Source organism: Seriola aureovittata, chromosome 19 (genome assembly GCF_021018895.1).
Source record: "Seriola aureovittata isolate HTS-2021-v1 ecotype China chromosome 19, ASM2101889v1, whole genome shotgun sequence".
Lineage (NCBI taxonomy): Eukaryota > Metazoa > Chordata > Actinopteri > Carangiformes > Carangidae > Seriola > Seriola aureovittata.
Window position 1 is genome coordinate 22,337,834 of NC_079382.1, and position 18,262 is coordinate 22,356,095.

Sequence of the window (18,262 nt, forward strand, 5' to 3'; positions counted from 1 at the left end):
TGATCCTGATCCTGACTGTATGTGCATGTCCTGTCCTCAGGTTACAGCGTTTTTTCCATCGGTGTTGCCGACGTGGATTTCGTGGAGCTGCAGTCGATCGGCAGCAAACCCAGCGAGAGGCACGTCTTCGTCGTGGACGACTTTGATGCTTTCGACACCATCAAAGAAAACCTGATCACCTTCATCTGTGAAACCGCAACATCATGTGAGTTTGAACAAATTCTGCTGCGACAAAACAGAAACAGTTTCAGCTCTTGTTGATTAGTTTGTTGTGAAACGTCTCTTCTGTGTTGTTCCGCAGCCTGTCCTTTGATTTTCCTGAACGGATTCACTTCACCTGGTAAGAACCCACAAATGACTAATTACTAATCCGACGTGTCATTCCTCCATCTGTGATTGTGCAATAGGAGGTTTGATTGCTTCCATGTGACGAGTGTCTCATTTAAAGACAAAGCTCCTGATGCGCTGTGTTCCAGGCTTCAGGATGCTCGAGGCGTTCAACCTGACAGAGAAGACCTACAGTTACGTCAAAGGCGTCTCCATGGAGCCGGGCTCCTTCAACAGCTACACAGCGTACAGACTCCACAAGAACGCCTTCCTCTCTCAGCCCACAACGTGAGTGTCACGTCAAATAGCTTGGTAGTTTCTGTTCTGGTTCTCACAAGTTTCTTTATTCTCCTTTTGTACAAACTCAAACCTGTTCTGAGATGACTGAGTAAAACAACACATTTTGTTATTATTCAACAACTACAGCTCCCATGATTCTTTGTGAGTAGAGGAGCTGTTGCTAGTTAAATGCTAACAGGAGGAAACAAAATGCTTAGATTTTACTGCGCAGTAGATTAATTACGTTGGTTGTGTCGTACTGGTGGAGAAGTGTCCAGCTTGAAAACAGGGAGGGAATTAAGGTTGTACATAAGCTAATGACTCATCAATGGACATTAAGCTAAGCTAACAGATAAGTTTAAGTAACATAATAAGGGTAGTGTGCATTAGTTAGCTAAATGAAAAGTTAACGTCTAAAGCAGAGAAACTTATTCTAAAGTTTTCTGTCTTTTGTGCAACTTCTTCGCTCATAACAAGAGACCGTTTGAATAATGCAGCTATTGTTGCACTAATTGTTTTTTCTACCATTTTCTTGTCGGTAACAAGAATCATAAATTCTCTCAACTTACACACACACACAGCTGAGCGCAACCGGCTCTTTCTCCTGGAGCCTCCCGGTGACAGTGCAGATTTGTTGTCATTGCTAATGTTTTTAACACTTCCAAGTTTGTCCGTGTCAGTAACGTGAAGCGTCCTGCACAGCTGTGTTCACACTGTCTGAGCTCATTCTCTGCACAAACTGGGTCAGTGGATTTACGACGCTCTGTGAGGTCAGACGGAGCTGCAGGTCACGACAGAACGCAGCCCGCCTCTGAAACAGCTCCTCGGTCCACGCTGAAGCTGTTTCACACAACAAGGCCCCCGTCAGGCCACCGAGTGCAAACCCGACCGCAAACTAGACTGTGAACACTGGCCACCGCCCAACACAGGCGTCCCATATCCAGAATATCACATGCAACACCAAAGTGGCGGAAAACAGCTTGAGTTCTGACTGTTTACCAAGTTTGACTTTCCAAAATGTGTAGTGACATCAGAGGGACAAATGGGAAACATCCTGCTCTAATACAATAACTGAGACGGGGGCGGAACAGGGTTTTCACAAAATCCTTTTTACCAAGTAGAAGTGGCAGAAATACAATGTACAAACACTTGGTCACAAATGAAGATAAAGGAGGTGGTGTACCACAGCTGTGTGTGACGTTCGAATCACACCTCTTCATTTTGTGTTTGATTAAAACTGCTTTCGCTGGTCGTGCAGTTTTTATTGGTTGTCGTCATATATATATAATATATAGGTGGAAATAAGTGATATTATATATATATAAACCCTCTCAATATTTACAGTAAATCCAACATGTCTTCTCTTTCTGTCTCATGAACAGAGAGATCCACCCTGACGGCCTTCCCCACGCCTACACCATCATCCTCATGTTCCGCCTCCTCCCCGACTCGCCCACCGAGGCCTTCGACATCTGGCAGGTGTCGAGCAAGGACCACAAGCCAGAGACCGGACTCACTATCGACCGTAAATATCATCCTCTATTCTCGTCCTCTGATGTGTGCATGGTGAGAAATGTGTGCAGCAGCTGTGCCTCGTTGTGTCGTATCTGATCCTGAAACAAGCTGAGTGGGGTGTAATGAGCCGGCTGTGCCCTCCAGCTGCTTCGGTCTCGGTTGATAACCGAGACGACTCCCCTCCTCCTTGAGAAGCTCGTGTCATCGGCCGAGCTCAGCTGGCTCCACTAAAGCCGCGGTTTCAGTCTGTCAGCGGGCTTCAGCAGGAATCCTCCAGTGACCATCACTTGTTGGATGGCACTGAGGTTCAGATCCTCCACAGAGAGAAACTCTACATTATTAAAGGAATTGTTCAGCCTTCTGGGGAATACGGGAGTTAACTCTTCGTCCTCAAATATCAAACTTTAGCTTTTAAAGCTGAGAACAGGAGCTGGTTTATACAGGGGTATGCAAAAGTTTGTGCGTCCCTCAGCAAATTTATGTTGTTGATTTTAGAAGTGAAAATATGTAAATATAACTCTGAGGCAAACAGACATTACAGATGTTTTATCAGCAGTAACTGTGGCATGCAGAAACATTTTGTCCTTGTAAAACACACAAATTCAGTAACTCGTTAGGACTCGTAAAGCAGGTCAAAAATTGTCGTTAAGAATCGACTGAGGATCTGAAAATGAAGCTGACTGATGCCTGCAGAGCAGGGAAGGCTGCAACTGTCTGAGATGTGGTTAAGAAATGGTAGTTCAGGGGAACCGTGGAAGTCTGGACAAAGATCTGGAAGACAGAGAGAACTTCCAGACGGAGTCGACCCCCAGGTGACTGCTGAGGAGCAACAGGAGAGGTTTTTAGCGGAGGAGTGGTGGGGCAGCATTGATGCACAAACAGAGTCTGTGTGGGAGCGTCACAGATGGAAACCTTACCTGTGACCTCATCACAAAAGCCAAACGTCAAAGCAACATCTGGATCAGCCAGAGTTGTTTTGGAAACAAGCGCTGCGGACAGATGAAGTTACAATTGAGCTCTTTGTTCGCGATCATCAAAGTTTTGTCTGGAGGAAGAAAAAAAAAGCACATGATGAAAATAAAACCGCGCCAAGCGTTCAGCACGGGGGTGGAAATCTTCAGCTTCGGGGTCGTGTGGCAGCCAGTGGCTCCAGAAGCTCCGGGAAGAACGCACTCTCACTAAATATCAGCAGGTTATGGACGACGATCCAGTTCAGATCAATGTCGCCGTAGTAACGGTTTTCCAGATATCCATACATTTTGCATTGTGACAAATGGTCTGCACAGTCACGTTTGAAATCATCATCTGGATGTTTAGTGCATTGAACCGTGTCCCACCGTTATGTAACTCTTCACACATGTAAAACAAAAACACATTTTGTTAGTTTAGGGCAGAAGATCAGTTTACTAATCATACAGTGAGGGGAGCCGTTCAGCCTGTGGAAACAGTTGCGTAACGTCTCTGTTTTCTGTAAGTCCGGTGCTTTGAGAAAACAGCCCAGAGTCTTGGGGTTAGACATATTTGCATTATGGGAATTGTAGGATCCAGAGAGTGTTTGAGGAGCTTGACCCTGAGGGAACAGAGGTCAGGATATATGTTGAGCTCTCCTGCTTCGATTTGGACCTTATCTCTCTGAATCTGTCTCCAACCAGTCTCCGGGTCATCTAATAAGGCCCCTGTCTTTAAACAGGGAGGATCCTGTGTAGACTGGTCCGGTTTGTAAATATGGTTCATTCAAACCGGCCTTCAAGACGGGTTCCTAAAAATGACCAAAAACAGTGTGCTCTGCTGTTCTAACTATAAGTTTTGTTGTATATATATATATATATGTATATAAATCTAAATACCTGCTCACAAAGTTAGAATATATTAATTTGAACTGCTTGACAGGCAGCAGAGAGTCAGTGCGTCTGATTTCATTTCCTCGGTAGAGAAGGTTTGATGTTTTCAATTGGCAAAAAAAAACTGAAATTAACTTTTAAAAAAGGTGTTTAATATGTTCAGCCTTATTTTCAGGAACTGATTATCACCACAGGTTTCTAGTGAAGGAGGCAGAAACATTCACAGCTGAAGGAAATGAGTCACACACAGAAAAAAAATCCAGCTCCAGTTATCTCCTCTCCTGTAAACGTGTTTGTGTTGCCTGATCAGTTCACTCCTACAAATGAACTCACGTAACATATTTCTGTCTCCGCTCAGCCTCCAGCCAGACCGTGTCCTTCTACAACAAAGACGAGCGCGGCGAGATCCAGAGGGTGACGTTCGACAGCGCTCAAGTGAAGAGGATGTTCCACGGGAGCTTCCACAAGGTAAATGCACAAGTCCGTCGGACAGACACCTGTCTCTTCATCGTGGCTGGAGAACATGACGACCCTGCGCCGCCGTCATGTTCTGTGCAGAGACGGCGGTCAGACGAAACACTTCAGGGCTGCGGAAGAGGAGCAGCAGTGTGTAGTCCATATGTGTGTTCTGGGTTTGAAGCATATTTGAATCGAACAGAACTGAAAGTCGAATACGTCTGTGATGGTTGAGTTATAGAACATTTTTTTAGTCGTAGGTGCGACTGAGGCGTGACACACCAATCGACTCGCTCCGCCGGACGACCCCCAGATCACACAGACGCTGTGGATACCTGAGATTCCAAATGTGTTGTGTGTTACAGAGCAAGGCGGCTCACACGCAACTACAGACGTGTTCCTGAAGAGTTATGTCAGCTCAGACGAGCAGATGGTCCTCTGCAAGTTGTAAAACGCAGAGCATGTGATGCTCAAGTGCTGCGAACTGGAGCTGCGTTTTACTCACGAAGCTCTTCAGGTGTGCAGTTGAGTTGAGGGTTCAAACCCTCCTCTGGACTGATGGAGGTGTCCGTCTGTGTCTTCTGGATGTTGTAAAATGCTCAACAGACAGTCTGACTCCAGTGGAGCTGGTTGGGTTTTAGTATCCAGGCAGAGACGGAGCGACGGAAATTAAAGCTGATGATTTTGTGGCTCTGCTTTCGTGCTTTTTTCCTGTTTTTCACTTGGAATTCGAACATTTATGACCTGACATCCGTGTTAAAAGACTCTTCAAACCCCTTTTGAAAGTCAAACACGGTGCTGCATATGTAAGCAACCATTGTTCTTACATTTAAGACTCCAAATTGAACTGAAACAAACCTCTGAAAAAGCCCACAGGGTTGTTTGACGCACTAATCCGGCTCTTGAAGCCATTTCCTCCTCAAAGACCATAAAACGGAGTTTTAGTCCTTTTCAGACACTTCACTTATTTACTTTTTTTTACCACCTCAAAGACAGTGAGCAACAAGAACCGTTTATATCAGCGAGGGAAGGCGAAACGACAGAAGGTCCTAAAGTATTTGAAGAATCTGGAAACTCTTATTTATCTGAAAGTACAACAATGGATCTTAATCTGTGACGTGAATCAATCATCACTGCAACGGTGAAAGCAGCAGATCCATTAGATTTTGACCTTTAATTGAGCAGGATGATCACCTGACACTTAAGTCTCTCTAGAGTTAGGTCATAAAGTTACAACACTGTCCGACAGAACGCCAACGTTAGAGACCGACCAGCGACGGTGATGAGAGACATCCTGCGGGGAAGCTGTGTCTTTATACGGACAGTTTCCAGTCGGAGGAAATGTGTAATAAAGTGCAGGCGGGCTCAGAGCACTGGCGCTGATAGCGACAGTTATGAACAAGACGTACCGCTGAGGGGGAAGCGGCGTGGACGCTCTGCGACGATATCACAAACTTTCACAAGGATCCCTCGGCTCGTCTGAGAGGGGGAGAACGTTAGAAATGCGCTGCAGTCCCTGCTGGGACGCCTGCCTGGAAAATACTGGGTCACTGCTATTGCTATTAAACAATTACATCAGAGCAGCTGAGGAGCGCCAGCAGGGAGGTGGGACCGCACTCCCATCTCTCTCTGCAGCCCCCCCTCCTCTCGGCTCAGGAGCAGACGCTGGTCCTGCCTCCGTTGCCTCTGGTAGCCGACCACAGGGGAATTCTTGTGGTTTTACCTCCCAGCATGCCTCTGTGCGCTGCGTCTGCTGCAGGGTGAGATGTTAGTGTCAGCAGGGACGTCTCACAGAGCAATTTGTAATAATAGTAGAGACTGTCAAAGATTTAGATTTACCTGCTGTACTTCGGTGACAGCTGCCCTCTGATGATGCGGCTCCTCTGGACAGTTTCAGCCATAATTTATTTTTGACGTCTCCCCCCCAAATGTCTTTTTGCTCTGCAATTTCTCTCTCCCCTCCGGCAGAAAAATGGAGACGGTTTAGGAATTTAAACGATGAGTTTTTGAGTAAATCTTGAAGATCGTTTTTAAACAAAAGACACAACAGCGACTCCTTGTAAAACCCCGAACGGGATTAAAAGACTTTTTCAGAAGGAATTTTTGGAAGAAGTCTCGGACATGTTGGTTTCAGATGTGATGAAATTATCAGGAGCGTCAGAGGGAAAGAGAAAGTGATGCAGACTTGTTGCCTGAGAGTGAAATTCTTCCTCCCCCTGCCTCCCTCCACAGAAAGGTCAGAGGTCAGACGTGGCCATAAACCCTGGTAGCTGGATTTCAGTGTCTTGCTCCAGGCTGCTGCTGCACGGTGGACAGACTGTGTGTTTGTCACGGAGGTTAAAACCTTTGAGGCCTTTCACTCTGGTCTTCTGTTTTTCTGTCGTAGGGATAAAGTGAGGGAATAATTTTGTCCACTTTAAAGATTTAAAGGATTTAAAGAGCTGGCGAACCTTCACAGCTCACCGAGACGTTCTGAACTCGCTGTCGCAGCTTTGCAGAAAAAGAAAACAAACCATGATTTAGAAAGTCAGCTCAAACCCGACTGCAGCCTCCCTGTAAATTGATGTTTGGGTCTGTGACTGAGCCAGAGGCACGGAGATGTCAGGGTCCGCCGCCACATCACCACGTCTGACTTCACTAATCCCCTCTCCCCCCTCTCGCAGCACTTTACCAACCAGCTCACTCAGCACTGGCTGCGCCTCTGAACCCCCCCCTGATGTGTTTAACAGCAGAGATCAGTCAAACAGTCAGATCTGTTGTGGATACCTGAAGAGCTTCTGAGCGTCTCTGCGGTCTCGACCGGACTAAACAAGGAGCGGAGATCCTCCCTGTGCAGGATGCGAGCTTTTCCTTAACTATCAACCGTTTGCCAAACGATGTGCGTCAGCCGCAGAGGAATAGATTAACAAGTCTGCCAGTGACTGTAACTTCAGATCAGACTCAGAGCTGAAAAACAAAGACGGAAAGTGAAGATGCTCTGACTAATGGGAACTGTCTGGAGACGTTAGTATCAGAGAGGGAGGAGAGCAGTGTGGAGGTGGAAGGCAGCTCTTTACACTGTGTGAGTGATGACTGACATTTTGCTCGGTTTCAAACTGAGATGTCGACATCAGCCCGGCGTCCTCTTCGCCCGCGGGGTGATAAATGGAAGCTGTCACTGACCGCAGTCACATAAAGCTGTCCATCAGTTATATTCTCCGTCAGATCGGAAACGAACATGAGGCTTTATGCTTTACACTTACTAATCTGCTAAAAAAAACAACTTCATGTTGGTGCTGTGGTGAAGACGCGTGGCAGCAGGACGGCCTGAGTCAAAATAAACTACAGTGTGTGTTGATGGTGATGAAGCAACATGTCGCCCAGTGCAGCTCAAGATGTGTTTTTAACAGTGTCTGGAAACAGAGGAGCTCCACAGCTCAGGCTCTGATTCACTCTGGTTTTGGTCTTTTTATGGGATTTATGAAGGATGTTCAATATTACCAGGCTTCTCCTTTTAAATAATGTGTTGTATTCACCTTCTGTCAAACTGCAAGTTCCTCCCATAAATACTTGATGTGAGATCTCTGACGATCGATCCAGGGTGAAGCTCTAAAGCTTGAGGAATGAATTCAGCCCTGCTTTTATTTTGGTAAATCTGATGGTCAGTAATAGCTTATATTATCCACGAGAGAGAGAGAGAGAGAGAGGGAGAGAGAGAGAGAGAGAGGGAGAGAGAGAGGGAGAGAGAGAGGGACAGAGAGAGACAGAGAGAGGGAGAGACAGAGAGAGACAGAGAGAGGGAGAGAGAGAGGGAGAGAGAGGGAGGGAGAGAGAGAGACAGAGAGAGAGGGAGAGAGAGAGACAGAGAGAGAGGGAGAGAGAGAGAGAGAGGAGAGAGAGAGAGAGACAGAGAGAGAGACAGAGAGAGAGGTAGAGAGAGAGAGAGATCCACATGAGACTAATACATCAGTGTGTGTTTTACAGGAACAGTGTATCAGAGTTTCCTCTCGGTCTCGGAGGATTTTCCAGCCTGAGGTCTGAGTGAAACGCTTTTGGCATGAACCCGATCACATTTAAATATTGGCAGCGTCAGTCCAACCATATCAGTGTTGTTACTGGCTTTTTAAAATCCATATCCTGTGAGCTGCAGCGTCCACAGATCAGCGTGTCCTGCTGAAGTGTGGCGAGCGACACCCTGAAGTTTAGACAGTAACCTGTTGCCTTCACGAGAGCCGCAGAGCATCAGATAAAGTGTAAATGGAAACAGCTTCCCTCCCTGGATGTCTCCGTGTCTCTGCGGTCTGTTAAACATGCCTCTGCGTTTCCGCAGACGCTGACTGACCACGAGCAGCGAGCCGCGGCCGCCGCAGCTGCCAGCGGTTGCTCCGCGGCTTTTTAACAAAGCCGCGTTCTCCCTCCTTACAGTTGGACTCGCTCCGACCGGCCGCCGCCTCAGAGCGGCCGGCTTCGAGGAGAAGTTGTAGTAAAGTCAGCGCTCATGGCTTACCACAAAATGACATCATGAGGAGATGTGGCGAGGGAGATCTGAGCGAGGAGAAATGCATTGTGGTGTTGCAGAGATGATTCCGCTGCTGCCTCGGTTGTTTCACAGTCAAGAGTGGAATCGGTGTCATGCCATCCGCCGAGATGGAGGGAATGAATTTCGGCTTCCAGACTCCTTTTGTTTCCCAGCTGCAGCAGTGATTGTTGGAGGAGAGGGAGAACTCTCTGAGTGGAGGCCGAGCCGTGTAGATACCGATCAGGGTTGTTCAACATCTCCTGACTGGAAGTGTTTACATAAAGCCGCTGATACTGATTCACATTCTTCAGCTCAGGATTTCTGCTGATATCAGGTTCCGATCTGAAACCGGTGCTGTCTTCATCCAGATGTGAGATCAGTGAACCTCATTCTGTGGAACTGGGGGATCTTTTTTAGTAAAGGCAGATCAGGGATCCCAGTGGAACTACAGACAGAGTCAGTGCTTCCCCCCCCCCCCCCCCCCCACACACACTGGATAAATAACATTGATAGATGGAAACACATCACATCATGGCCGACACACGATCTGCTTCATCAGCTCATTATCAACACAGATTGAATTTACTTTCATAAAAAGTAAATTTTTTGCATAATTACATGGACAAAAGTAAAGTTAGATTTTATTACATCATTAAGAAAATAAGAGAAAACAAAGATTTCTTTACATGTTTTCATCACAGATTTCAGCAGCTCTGCAATGTTTGAAAAGGTCAGGATGCAGGAACATGTAATCATGTGACTTAAACCTCCTGCAGTGAGGTCGCATTTTATGTGCCTTACATTTGAGAACAGTGTCTGCAGATGTGCCGTTACTGAGGAGGACAGAAGGAGTCGTATCAGTTCATCCCTGGTGGCGTGTTGTTGTGAAGTAACCTCTTTAAATGAGCCGTTCTGGAGAAGAGAAGCTGCAGCAGTAAGAGCTGAAGCTTTTGGGACCTTCTGCAGTTTTAAATCAGTTCACATAACAACGTGGAACTTTGACCGAACAAGGTGAAGAAGCGATTCTTCTCTCAGATGTGACTTTAAACTCCCTGAAAAACTCATATTTTCAGAGAAACCAGGGGAAGCGGTTCAAAGATCAAAGCACCATATGGATTTCTATACGATCCATCACTCGACCCAAACTTTAATTTCCTACTTTGTGCAGCAGCTTGTTTGCTGCGATGGAGCACTTCTTCTTTTTGAATGAATGGAAAGGAAGCGCTGGTTTTCCTCTGTGTGAGCTCTCTTACATTCCAGCAGCGTTTCAATAAACAGAACTACAGCGGAGACGAGCGAGCACGTCCACCATCGGCTCAGGCTCCGCGGCCAGACTCGCCATAACCTAATAATTTGCAGGCCATCAGGATAAAAACCAGACACAAGACTTGGTCGTAGAACAAAGAATGTGCCAATAAAACCTCTTCTTCTTTTCTTTTTTTTTTTCTTTTCTCCTTTCTCTTCTTCTTTTCTCTTTCTCTCTGAAGCTCCATATCCTGGTCTCATCCACCAGCGTCAAACTCAACATCGACTGCCAAGAAGTGGCTGAGAAGGAGATCAAGGCCGCTGGAAACACGTCCAGCGATGGCTACCAGGTTCTGGGCAAGATGTCCAAGTCCATCGGCTCCAAAGGAGAATCAGCAACTGTAAGTGAGCTCAGATCCTGCAGAGCAAGAAAAGAAAGCTTAAACTACCAATGCACAAAGATTTTAAAAAGTATTTTCCTTTAATTTGGACTTTGTAATTTTAGAGTTTGACTGATATGTTACTGCTGCGAGGAGGATTGTGTTTGGCAGTCTGCAGCTACAACAACAACAATGATAATAAGAAATCAGATTTCAACTGAGCGAAACCACAACAGCTGAACCATTATAGTATATTGTAATTGCATATGGCTGAGTGTCCAGCAGAGGGGAATACCACGTATAAAAAACTGGGTTCACAACCCTTTGAATCCAATTCACCAAATTATCAATTTATCAATTCATCACAGACTTTAGGGACTTTAGGGTTCCTTGTCAAAATGTGTGATTTATTATGTTAATGCGACAGTGACAGCTGTACTGACAGTGGACATGTTCTCATTGATAATTGGTCTTCTGATTATTTTCTTGATTACGTAAGAAAAAGAAGAAAAAACTAAAGAAATTGAACAATTGAGAAACCGGAGAAACTTTTGCTTGAAAAATGATTTTAAAGACGAATCGACGATCGAAGTAGCTGCTGATTCATTTTTCTGTCCATCGATGAATGTTACTCCACATTAACATCACACCAGAGACATCGGTGGGTCGTTAGTGATGATAAAGTGTCAACTTGTTCAGCAGCTTGAGACTTTTGTTTTGGCCATTAACGTCCTGAGAAGCAGCAGCTGCTCGGCTGATTTTTAAACAAACTCCATGACGAGTGTGAAGGAAGAAAATACATAAATACATTCATTCACCAACAGCTGCCTGTTTCCTTTACGTCTTTGTGTTTGCTGCCCAAATTATTACTGTTTTAACTTAATTGTAATAACCTCGTAATAAAATGACAAGGTCCAGTTCAGTAGTAAATAGCTCAGAAACATGAACATGATTAGAGAAAGATTCAGTAACCTGGTGGTGAAAGTAAAGATTTAACTTTTCATTTGTGTGAGCAAAACGTGATGTTTATTCTTTCAAGTAGAAGAAAAGCTGATGTGTTTTGCTGTCGCAGCCTGGGAGGGAGTGATTTTAAAATCCCGAGGCCTAACAGAGTCAGGGAGTGATCAGGACGAGCGGACTGAGGCTGTACGTTAAGCCGTCGACATGGCTGCAGTATAAGACGTTTCCTCTCCTCCCCGGGGCTGATGGGCCTCGGCTGTGCTGCGCTCTCTGCTGTTTTTCTGTTTGTCTTCTGGGAGCTGTGAAGGGCGTATCAGAGACACATGTACCACAACACCATTTCCATGTTTTGTTTTGTTTTTTCTCCTCCACAGTTCCAGCTCCAGATGTTCGATATTGTCTGCAGCTTGGGCTGGACCAGCAGAGACAGATGCTGTGACCTCCCCTCCATGGTAGGAGAACCCCCACCTCCATGAAACATGGACACTGGGCCTTTTCACTTCACTTACCTAATGTGTTCATACACAACATTTGAGTGACGATAATTCTTCAGCTTTAGCGTCGAGCTTTTAAACCGTAGTTGGATTATAAAGTATTGAAATGTCTGATGGAGTTTTTGGCCTGCGGACTAAAGATTTTCTTCCCTGATATCATTTTTTAATTCGGCCTGAAACAGAAAATAAAGCAAAGAGTTTGTGGATTTATATGTAGACATGTGCTTTCAATACACATTTTATTTTTTAAAAGTAAAGAAAATGTTGATGCCATTGTTTGTGGCCATTCGGTTCATCTTGATCTGTGACGCTCGATGGAAAAACAACAGTATTTGACTTCATACACACTGTCCTGAGATTATTTCTGCACCCAGAGCAGCTCGAAAACTCACATCTGCTCGTGTGTCAGTGCCGTTTCCTTTGTGTTTGTTTGTATATTTGTTTTTACATCTGTGGTGCATCTTCAGATGTTCTGACGGATCATCCTCTTATAGAAAACCATCAGACCACCTGGTTTCTCTCAGACATTTCTGGAAAGGAAGCGTCCAGACTCAGGGACAGTGGACTTGTTCTTGGCAACACGTTGAGCTGCAGTTAAAAGCAGAAGTAATTACGGCCTCCTGACAGTAAAAAGCAGATGAGTGTGTTTGTGCTGTAACACTCAGCTGCAGGTCCGAGGGAGTCAGAGTGTGTCCTTCATTTTCTTACAGATCTCAGCAGCAGATCAAAGCTCCGGACCAGAGCCGGATAATCAGAATCAGAACAGGCTCAAAGAGAAAAATAAACAGAGTATATATGATATTCAGAGGCATGAGCCGGCTGATGAGAGGGTCAGCAGGGTGTGAGATATAATACAAAACACAAACTCACTTTCAGAGCACAGACAAACAGCTGAAAGGGAACTTCTGATCTCTCAGCTTTGGTCACTGTTCATTCATTTTACTAACTAGCTTCAACGCTAACATCTGGGAGTGACTCATTTCAGTGATTATAACAGACGTGTCGTTTCTGTTCACTCTCATTAGCACAAAATTACAGTCAGAGCTTTTAAATAATGTCCAGTATCTAACCAGTGCTGCAACTTTCATCACTGATTAACCCGTCACTTATTTTCATGATTATTTTATTCATTGTTTGGTTTGTAAAATGTGAGAAAATCACGTTTTCCTAAAGCCCAAAGAGAAATGAGAAGAGCTGGTAATAATCTGTCGGCAGCAGAGAAGGTAAATACATAATGATCACACATGAGCAGCAGCTTTGCAACAGTCCCTATAGGAGTCGTTTCCTTCCTGTTTATCCTCCGTCCCTCACACATGAACTGCTGCGATCATCTCTGGAGTTTCTCAGCTGCAGGGCTGAACAGAGAGGGGCATTTGTTTTCAAGCTGTCAGCAGCAGCAGCAGCAGCAGCTACAGTATGAGCTTTTAAATGCAGCGCAGCTCGGGCTGTTGTTTAGTGGCTGGACTCTGGCCTTTCTCAACGTGAAGGTTTCTCACTTCAGTCCCAAGCAGAGATCTCCAGAGACACTGTAACAAATACAGCTTTGTCTGAGCACAGCACGTCTGCAAGTTGGACGTCCAAAAGTTTTTTGAAAAGGATTCAACTCTGGTGGATTATTATCTGAATTGCTGCAGAGCAGGGGCAGCTGCTGGATTGGGCTGTTTTCACTGATATTAAATGATCCCAATTGAGGCGATCAGCGTGGACTCAGTGGAAATATCCACCCAGACAGCAGGAGGCTCACATCCCTGTGAAAATAAATGGCCATGCATGAGCTGAAAAGTCTACAACACAAGCCCAGTGTGTTTTTAATTTAAGATGACGTTTCCAATAGTCAGTTGATTGTTTGGCCTCCAGCAACGTATAGTTACAGCTCATATATTTCCCACTTGTAGGAGTAGGAAACAAAGAGAAATGTACATTGTAAAAAGATCCAGGGAGGAAAACAAGATCTTGGTGAGAAGTTTTAGATTCGTTAATGAAGTGAAATAAAAAAGAACTGGTCTTCTCCAAATCTGCAAAACGCCAGAGTTCCCCACAACAGAAAACCGAACCCTCTCCTGGTGCTGGATGTGTTCCGTGTTTTAAACAGAGAACAGTAACGATTCATTAGAACCGAGAGACAGAACAGTAGAACATGAAGAACGTTGAAGCTTCACGTTACAGTTCAGCAGTTTGGGAGATTATCTTCTTCACGTTCTGGAGAGTAAATGAGAAGATCGATACCAACTGTCCAGGCATCAGGAGAGCTTAGCTTAGCTTAGCTTAGCATAAAGACTGTCCTGTTCATAATACACCTACCAACAACTGTAAACGTCCCCTTCCCTCTCAGCCAATGATTTATTGATGTGAAATGAATAATAAAGCAGCAGATGTGAAACATCATGTGGCTGCAACTCACTGTTATTTTTTTAACCCGCTGATATATTATTTTTTCAATTAATTGTTACGTCTATAAAATCTATAAAATAGTTTTTTTGTTCCCAGAAGCCGATAAATTTCAATTTTATCGTCACGTAAAACAAAGAAAAGCATCAGAAACGGCAAATGTTTGTTTCCAATCAATGAATTGACTAATTGTTGCAGCTCCAGAAACGACATAACGTGTCACGTCCCTCCTCTGCCCTTTCCATCCAGGAGGCTTTTTTTTTTTGGATTGCTTAACTGTTTTCTTGAGGTTTTTACTTTCAGAAAAGCTTAATTTTATCATTGTGCTGAAATCTCTGAACCAGAAAATGTGTGTGTGCCCCCCCCCCCCCCCCAACTGGAAAATCACCCAGGGTGCTGTCACGGCGCCCGCAGATTTGTTCTGGTATCCTTTGTTGGCCGATCGGCTCCAGAAAACACCACAGATCAGAACCCTGGCTCTGCTCTTTGTCTTGTGCAAGAGTTAAACGTACAGAAATGCTGTCTAAACTGTTTACCTCAGGAGTGACGTGCGGACACGGAAACATTTTTCGGGGGGCATTCAGGGACACTCTGCACGCTGTGTTGTTTCTAGTTAAAATGTTTTTGGAAGATTCTGGAAGGAAACACTTGAGATGTGCTGAAGTGTTTCTGCTGCGGCTGTAGACACCTTGTTAGGACGCTCACTCACAGTTTACGCGTTAATGTTTTACGCTCTGAGCCGTGAATGTGTGAATCATCTGCTGCTAATGAAGTGACACGGACGCTCTCAGATGTGAACGCCGGTCCGGAGGTGAATCGTTTGAAACTTGGACGTGATTTTTCTTTGGCTGGTGTGATCCTGCTCTTTCAGACGCTCTGTCTGTCTGGAGCTTCTTTCTCTTCTATTTTCTGTTGTTTTTGACGGATGAATTGTCTGTTTCCTTCTCCAACAGAGAGATGAGCTGAAGTGTCCGTCTCTCCCCAACTCCTGTACCTGCACCTCAGAGGCCAACGGGCTCCCAGGGCCTCAGGGTCCAGTGGTAAGAACCTCCTCAGTCTATCTGTCAGCATGTGTCTTTGCAGAGGAGCGGCAGAACTAAGAACATTTACACAGTTTAGACTTTCTGTATTTCCATTTTGGACACTTCGACATTTCGGGGAGAAATCTTTTACTTTTCTACTTTTATCTGACCGCCCGGCCCCGTCTCCCAGAGACCATCATGCCAGACACATTTTGAAGGAAACATGATGGCTGCCTGGACCATGTTCACTGGCATCGTTTTTTCCAGTCCTGGGTCCAGATGTATAAACCAAGCACGGGTCATTTCCCACACATACACTGATGTTTTTACAACGACGTGCCGTGAGAATGTGAACACCCCCAAACAGACTTCAGACCAACACACACAGTGTTTGTGAGCCAGCGGGGAGATGTAACGAGGTGGACATGAAATATAAAGTGAGAGATGTAATCTTATGGTCAAAGATTAAAGAAAGAAAAAGGATGCATGTGATCCTTCCAACAGTCTCTGTGGGGATTTTCCTGCTTCTTCACTCATCTCCAGTTTTAGGGATTGAACTTTCTGACATTTTTCACTGTTACTTTTTCACCTCCAGCACATTTTAAAACCTGTTTTCTTTACTTGCTGTTACCTAAATACAGGGCTTTTATTTCTAAAAGCCCTCTCCTGTCAGGTTATTTATGGTTATTTATATACTGTATGTTGGACAAGGGATAATATGGCGCCCTGAAGCACAATAACCACAGGAAAGCTTCTTTGCAATGGCTCATAAAATCTTTTAAGAGAGGGGAGAAGGTAAACTGTGGCGCAGCATGTTGAGGGTCGACCTGACTGACAGTTGATGGATGAACCTCCAGCCTCCTCTCCTCCCCTCTGACCGCCCCTAACATCCATCTAACCAGCTGCACGCTGTCCTGTAAGGAAGCGGCTAACGCTGGTGTTGGTCCGTGTTTCTCTTGTCGTTCACAAATATCATGAAAAATGTGTCACAGTAACTCAAAGACGTTTAAGTTTTAAAAAGGCTCCGTCATAGTTTTTGTCAAACAAACAGGAGGAAACAGTTCACAGGGGTGTGTGTGTGTGTGTGTGTGTGTGTGTGTGTGTGTGTGTGTGTGTGTGTGTGTGTGTGTGTGTGTGTGTGAGTCAAAACAAACTACAGTTTATTTTCTCATTTTTCCGTCAGCTCTCTGAGTGATGAGCTCGAACATTTCATCCCACACAGTCCTGATGAAGAGGATTATCGGAGCTTTGAGGTGTTAGACTCTCAGGAAATAAAAGCTGAACATGTTGTTGTGACTCGGTCACTCACTCATGAGGAACATTGAAAGTTTCAGTGAAATACTTTAGATTTGGAGCCAGGTCTTCAGGTCTTCAGGGTCTTCGAGGGAGATATTTTCCACAGTTTCCACCTTCGGTCTGTTCTCTCTCGTCTCTGTTGTGTTAACGTGATAAATGTTCCTCCTCCTCCTCAGGGTGCCCCCGGCAGCAAAGGTCCCCGAGGTGAGAGAGGAGAGGCTGGTCCTGTCGTAAGTATCTTTAAGACGACTTCCTCTTTTGTCCGTCTCATCTTTAAAACTTTTAATTAAAGCTGTGGAGAAAAATCAAAAATCAATGAGAGTTTTTTTTCTGAGCTGGATCAGAGTCTGGAGTTATCTGCCCAGGATGAAAACAAAAGATTGTTTAAAGTATGAAAGCTTTGAAGAGAGTAAGCACATCTGATTCCACTTATTAAATGAGTGTTTTTGCTGTTGTCTGTGACATGAAGGGAAGGTTAGTTTTGATCCGCGCAGCAGCGTTCAGCATTTCCTCTTGGTCTTTTTAACAGATTGCCACATTAGTTTTGCTTTGACTGGGATGAGACGCACCAGCAGACATCAACAACAAACTCCTCCTGTGTTTAAATGTTTCTTATCTGACCGTCTCTCTCTCTCTTTCTCTCTCTCTCTCTGTGTTTCAAAAGGGACCGCTCGGCCCGCGGGGAGATCTCGGACCACCTGGGCCCATGGGTCTGCCCGGCCCTCAAGGACCCAGCGGGATGTCGATTCCAGGAGAGGCTGTGAGTCTATAAACACACCTGAGCCACACACACTCCCCGCTCTGAGCCACACACACACACGATTTCAGTGTTGTCAGCAACCAAACATAAATCCCAGGATGCCTCAGCACACTAGAGCGGGGATTATTTGGCGATTTATTTTTGAAGGGAATTTACAAGCTGGGGAGTATCTGTGGCAGAGACTCGCATTCCTCCATGTCTGAGACGGAGAAGTGATACCAAGAAGACCTGAAACCTCAATATCACCGAATGTTAATAAATCAGAGTTTGGATTTCCTTCTCGGAGATGAGACGAACCCAAATTAAACAGAAATGTTCCTTCGTTTTGTCTCGTCAAAGGTCACAGAAGACACAGTGACGTAACTGCGTCCTGTCCCAGAGAATCCGCTTTATTCAGCTATTTTACTAGTTTCTAAATTACTCTGCAGATTGAGATTTAAAATATTAAACATATGAACCGTTGTGCTGCGATTATAAAGCAGCACAGCGTCTTTAGTCTACAGAAACACCGGTGAGATGTCTCTCGAAAGACTGCAGTTTAACCTCCAGCGTCTCCCTGGTTTCCCCGGCAGACTCGTATAGAAACTATAGGTTCATGTTTTGATCATCAACTTGTTTTATGAGAAATCATGTTTTCTGTCTCAGCCACCGTTGCTATGGAGATGAGTCCAGCCCGAGGGGTGACACAACACAGCTCTGTAGCTGCTAAATTAATCTGAAAATGACCAAAGATCTGGAGGTTGAATTAATTTAATCTACAAGTTGTGGTTCTACGAAATGTCAAATTAAGCTTCTGCCATT

General features: G+C 45.0%; 1 protein-coding gene across 9 annotated transcripts in view; it reads left to right on the forward strand.

The window, feature by feature from the left end:
• Positions 1-18,262, forward strand: part of col12a1b (collagen, type XII, alpha 1b) — a 111,473-nt gene that overhangs the window by 83,148 nt on the left and 10,063 nt on the right. For all 9 annotated transcript variants that reach the window (XM_056404542.1, XM_056404537.1, XM_056404536.1 and 6 more), the window contains 10 exons: positions 41-205; positions 302-340; positions 477-615; positions 1,989-2,131; positions 4,321-4,430; positions 10,404-10,562; positions 11,876-11,953; positions 15,337-15,423; positions 16,878-16,931; positions 17,366-17,461. In XM_056404542.1, the coding sequence (XP_056260517.1) occupies positions 41-205; positions 302-340; positions 477-615; positions 1,989-2,131; positions 4,321-4,430; positions 10,404-10,562; positions 11,876-11,953; positions 15,337-15,423; positions 16,878-16,931; positions 17,366-17,461 (1,070 nt within the window). The remainder of the gene's footprint in view (positions 1-40; positions 206-301; positions 341-476; positions 616-1,988; positions 2,132-4,320; positions 4,431-10,403; positions 10,563-11,875; positions 11,954-15,336; positions 15,424-16,877; positions 16,932-17,365; positions 17,462-18,262) is intronic.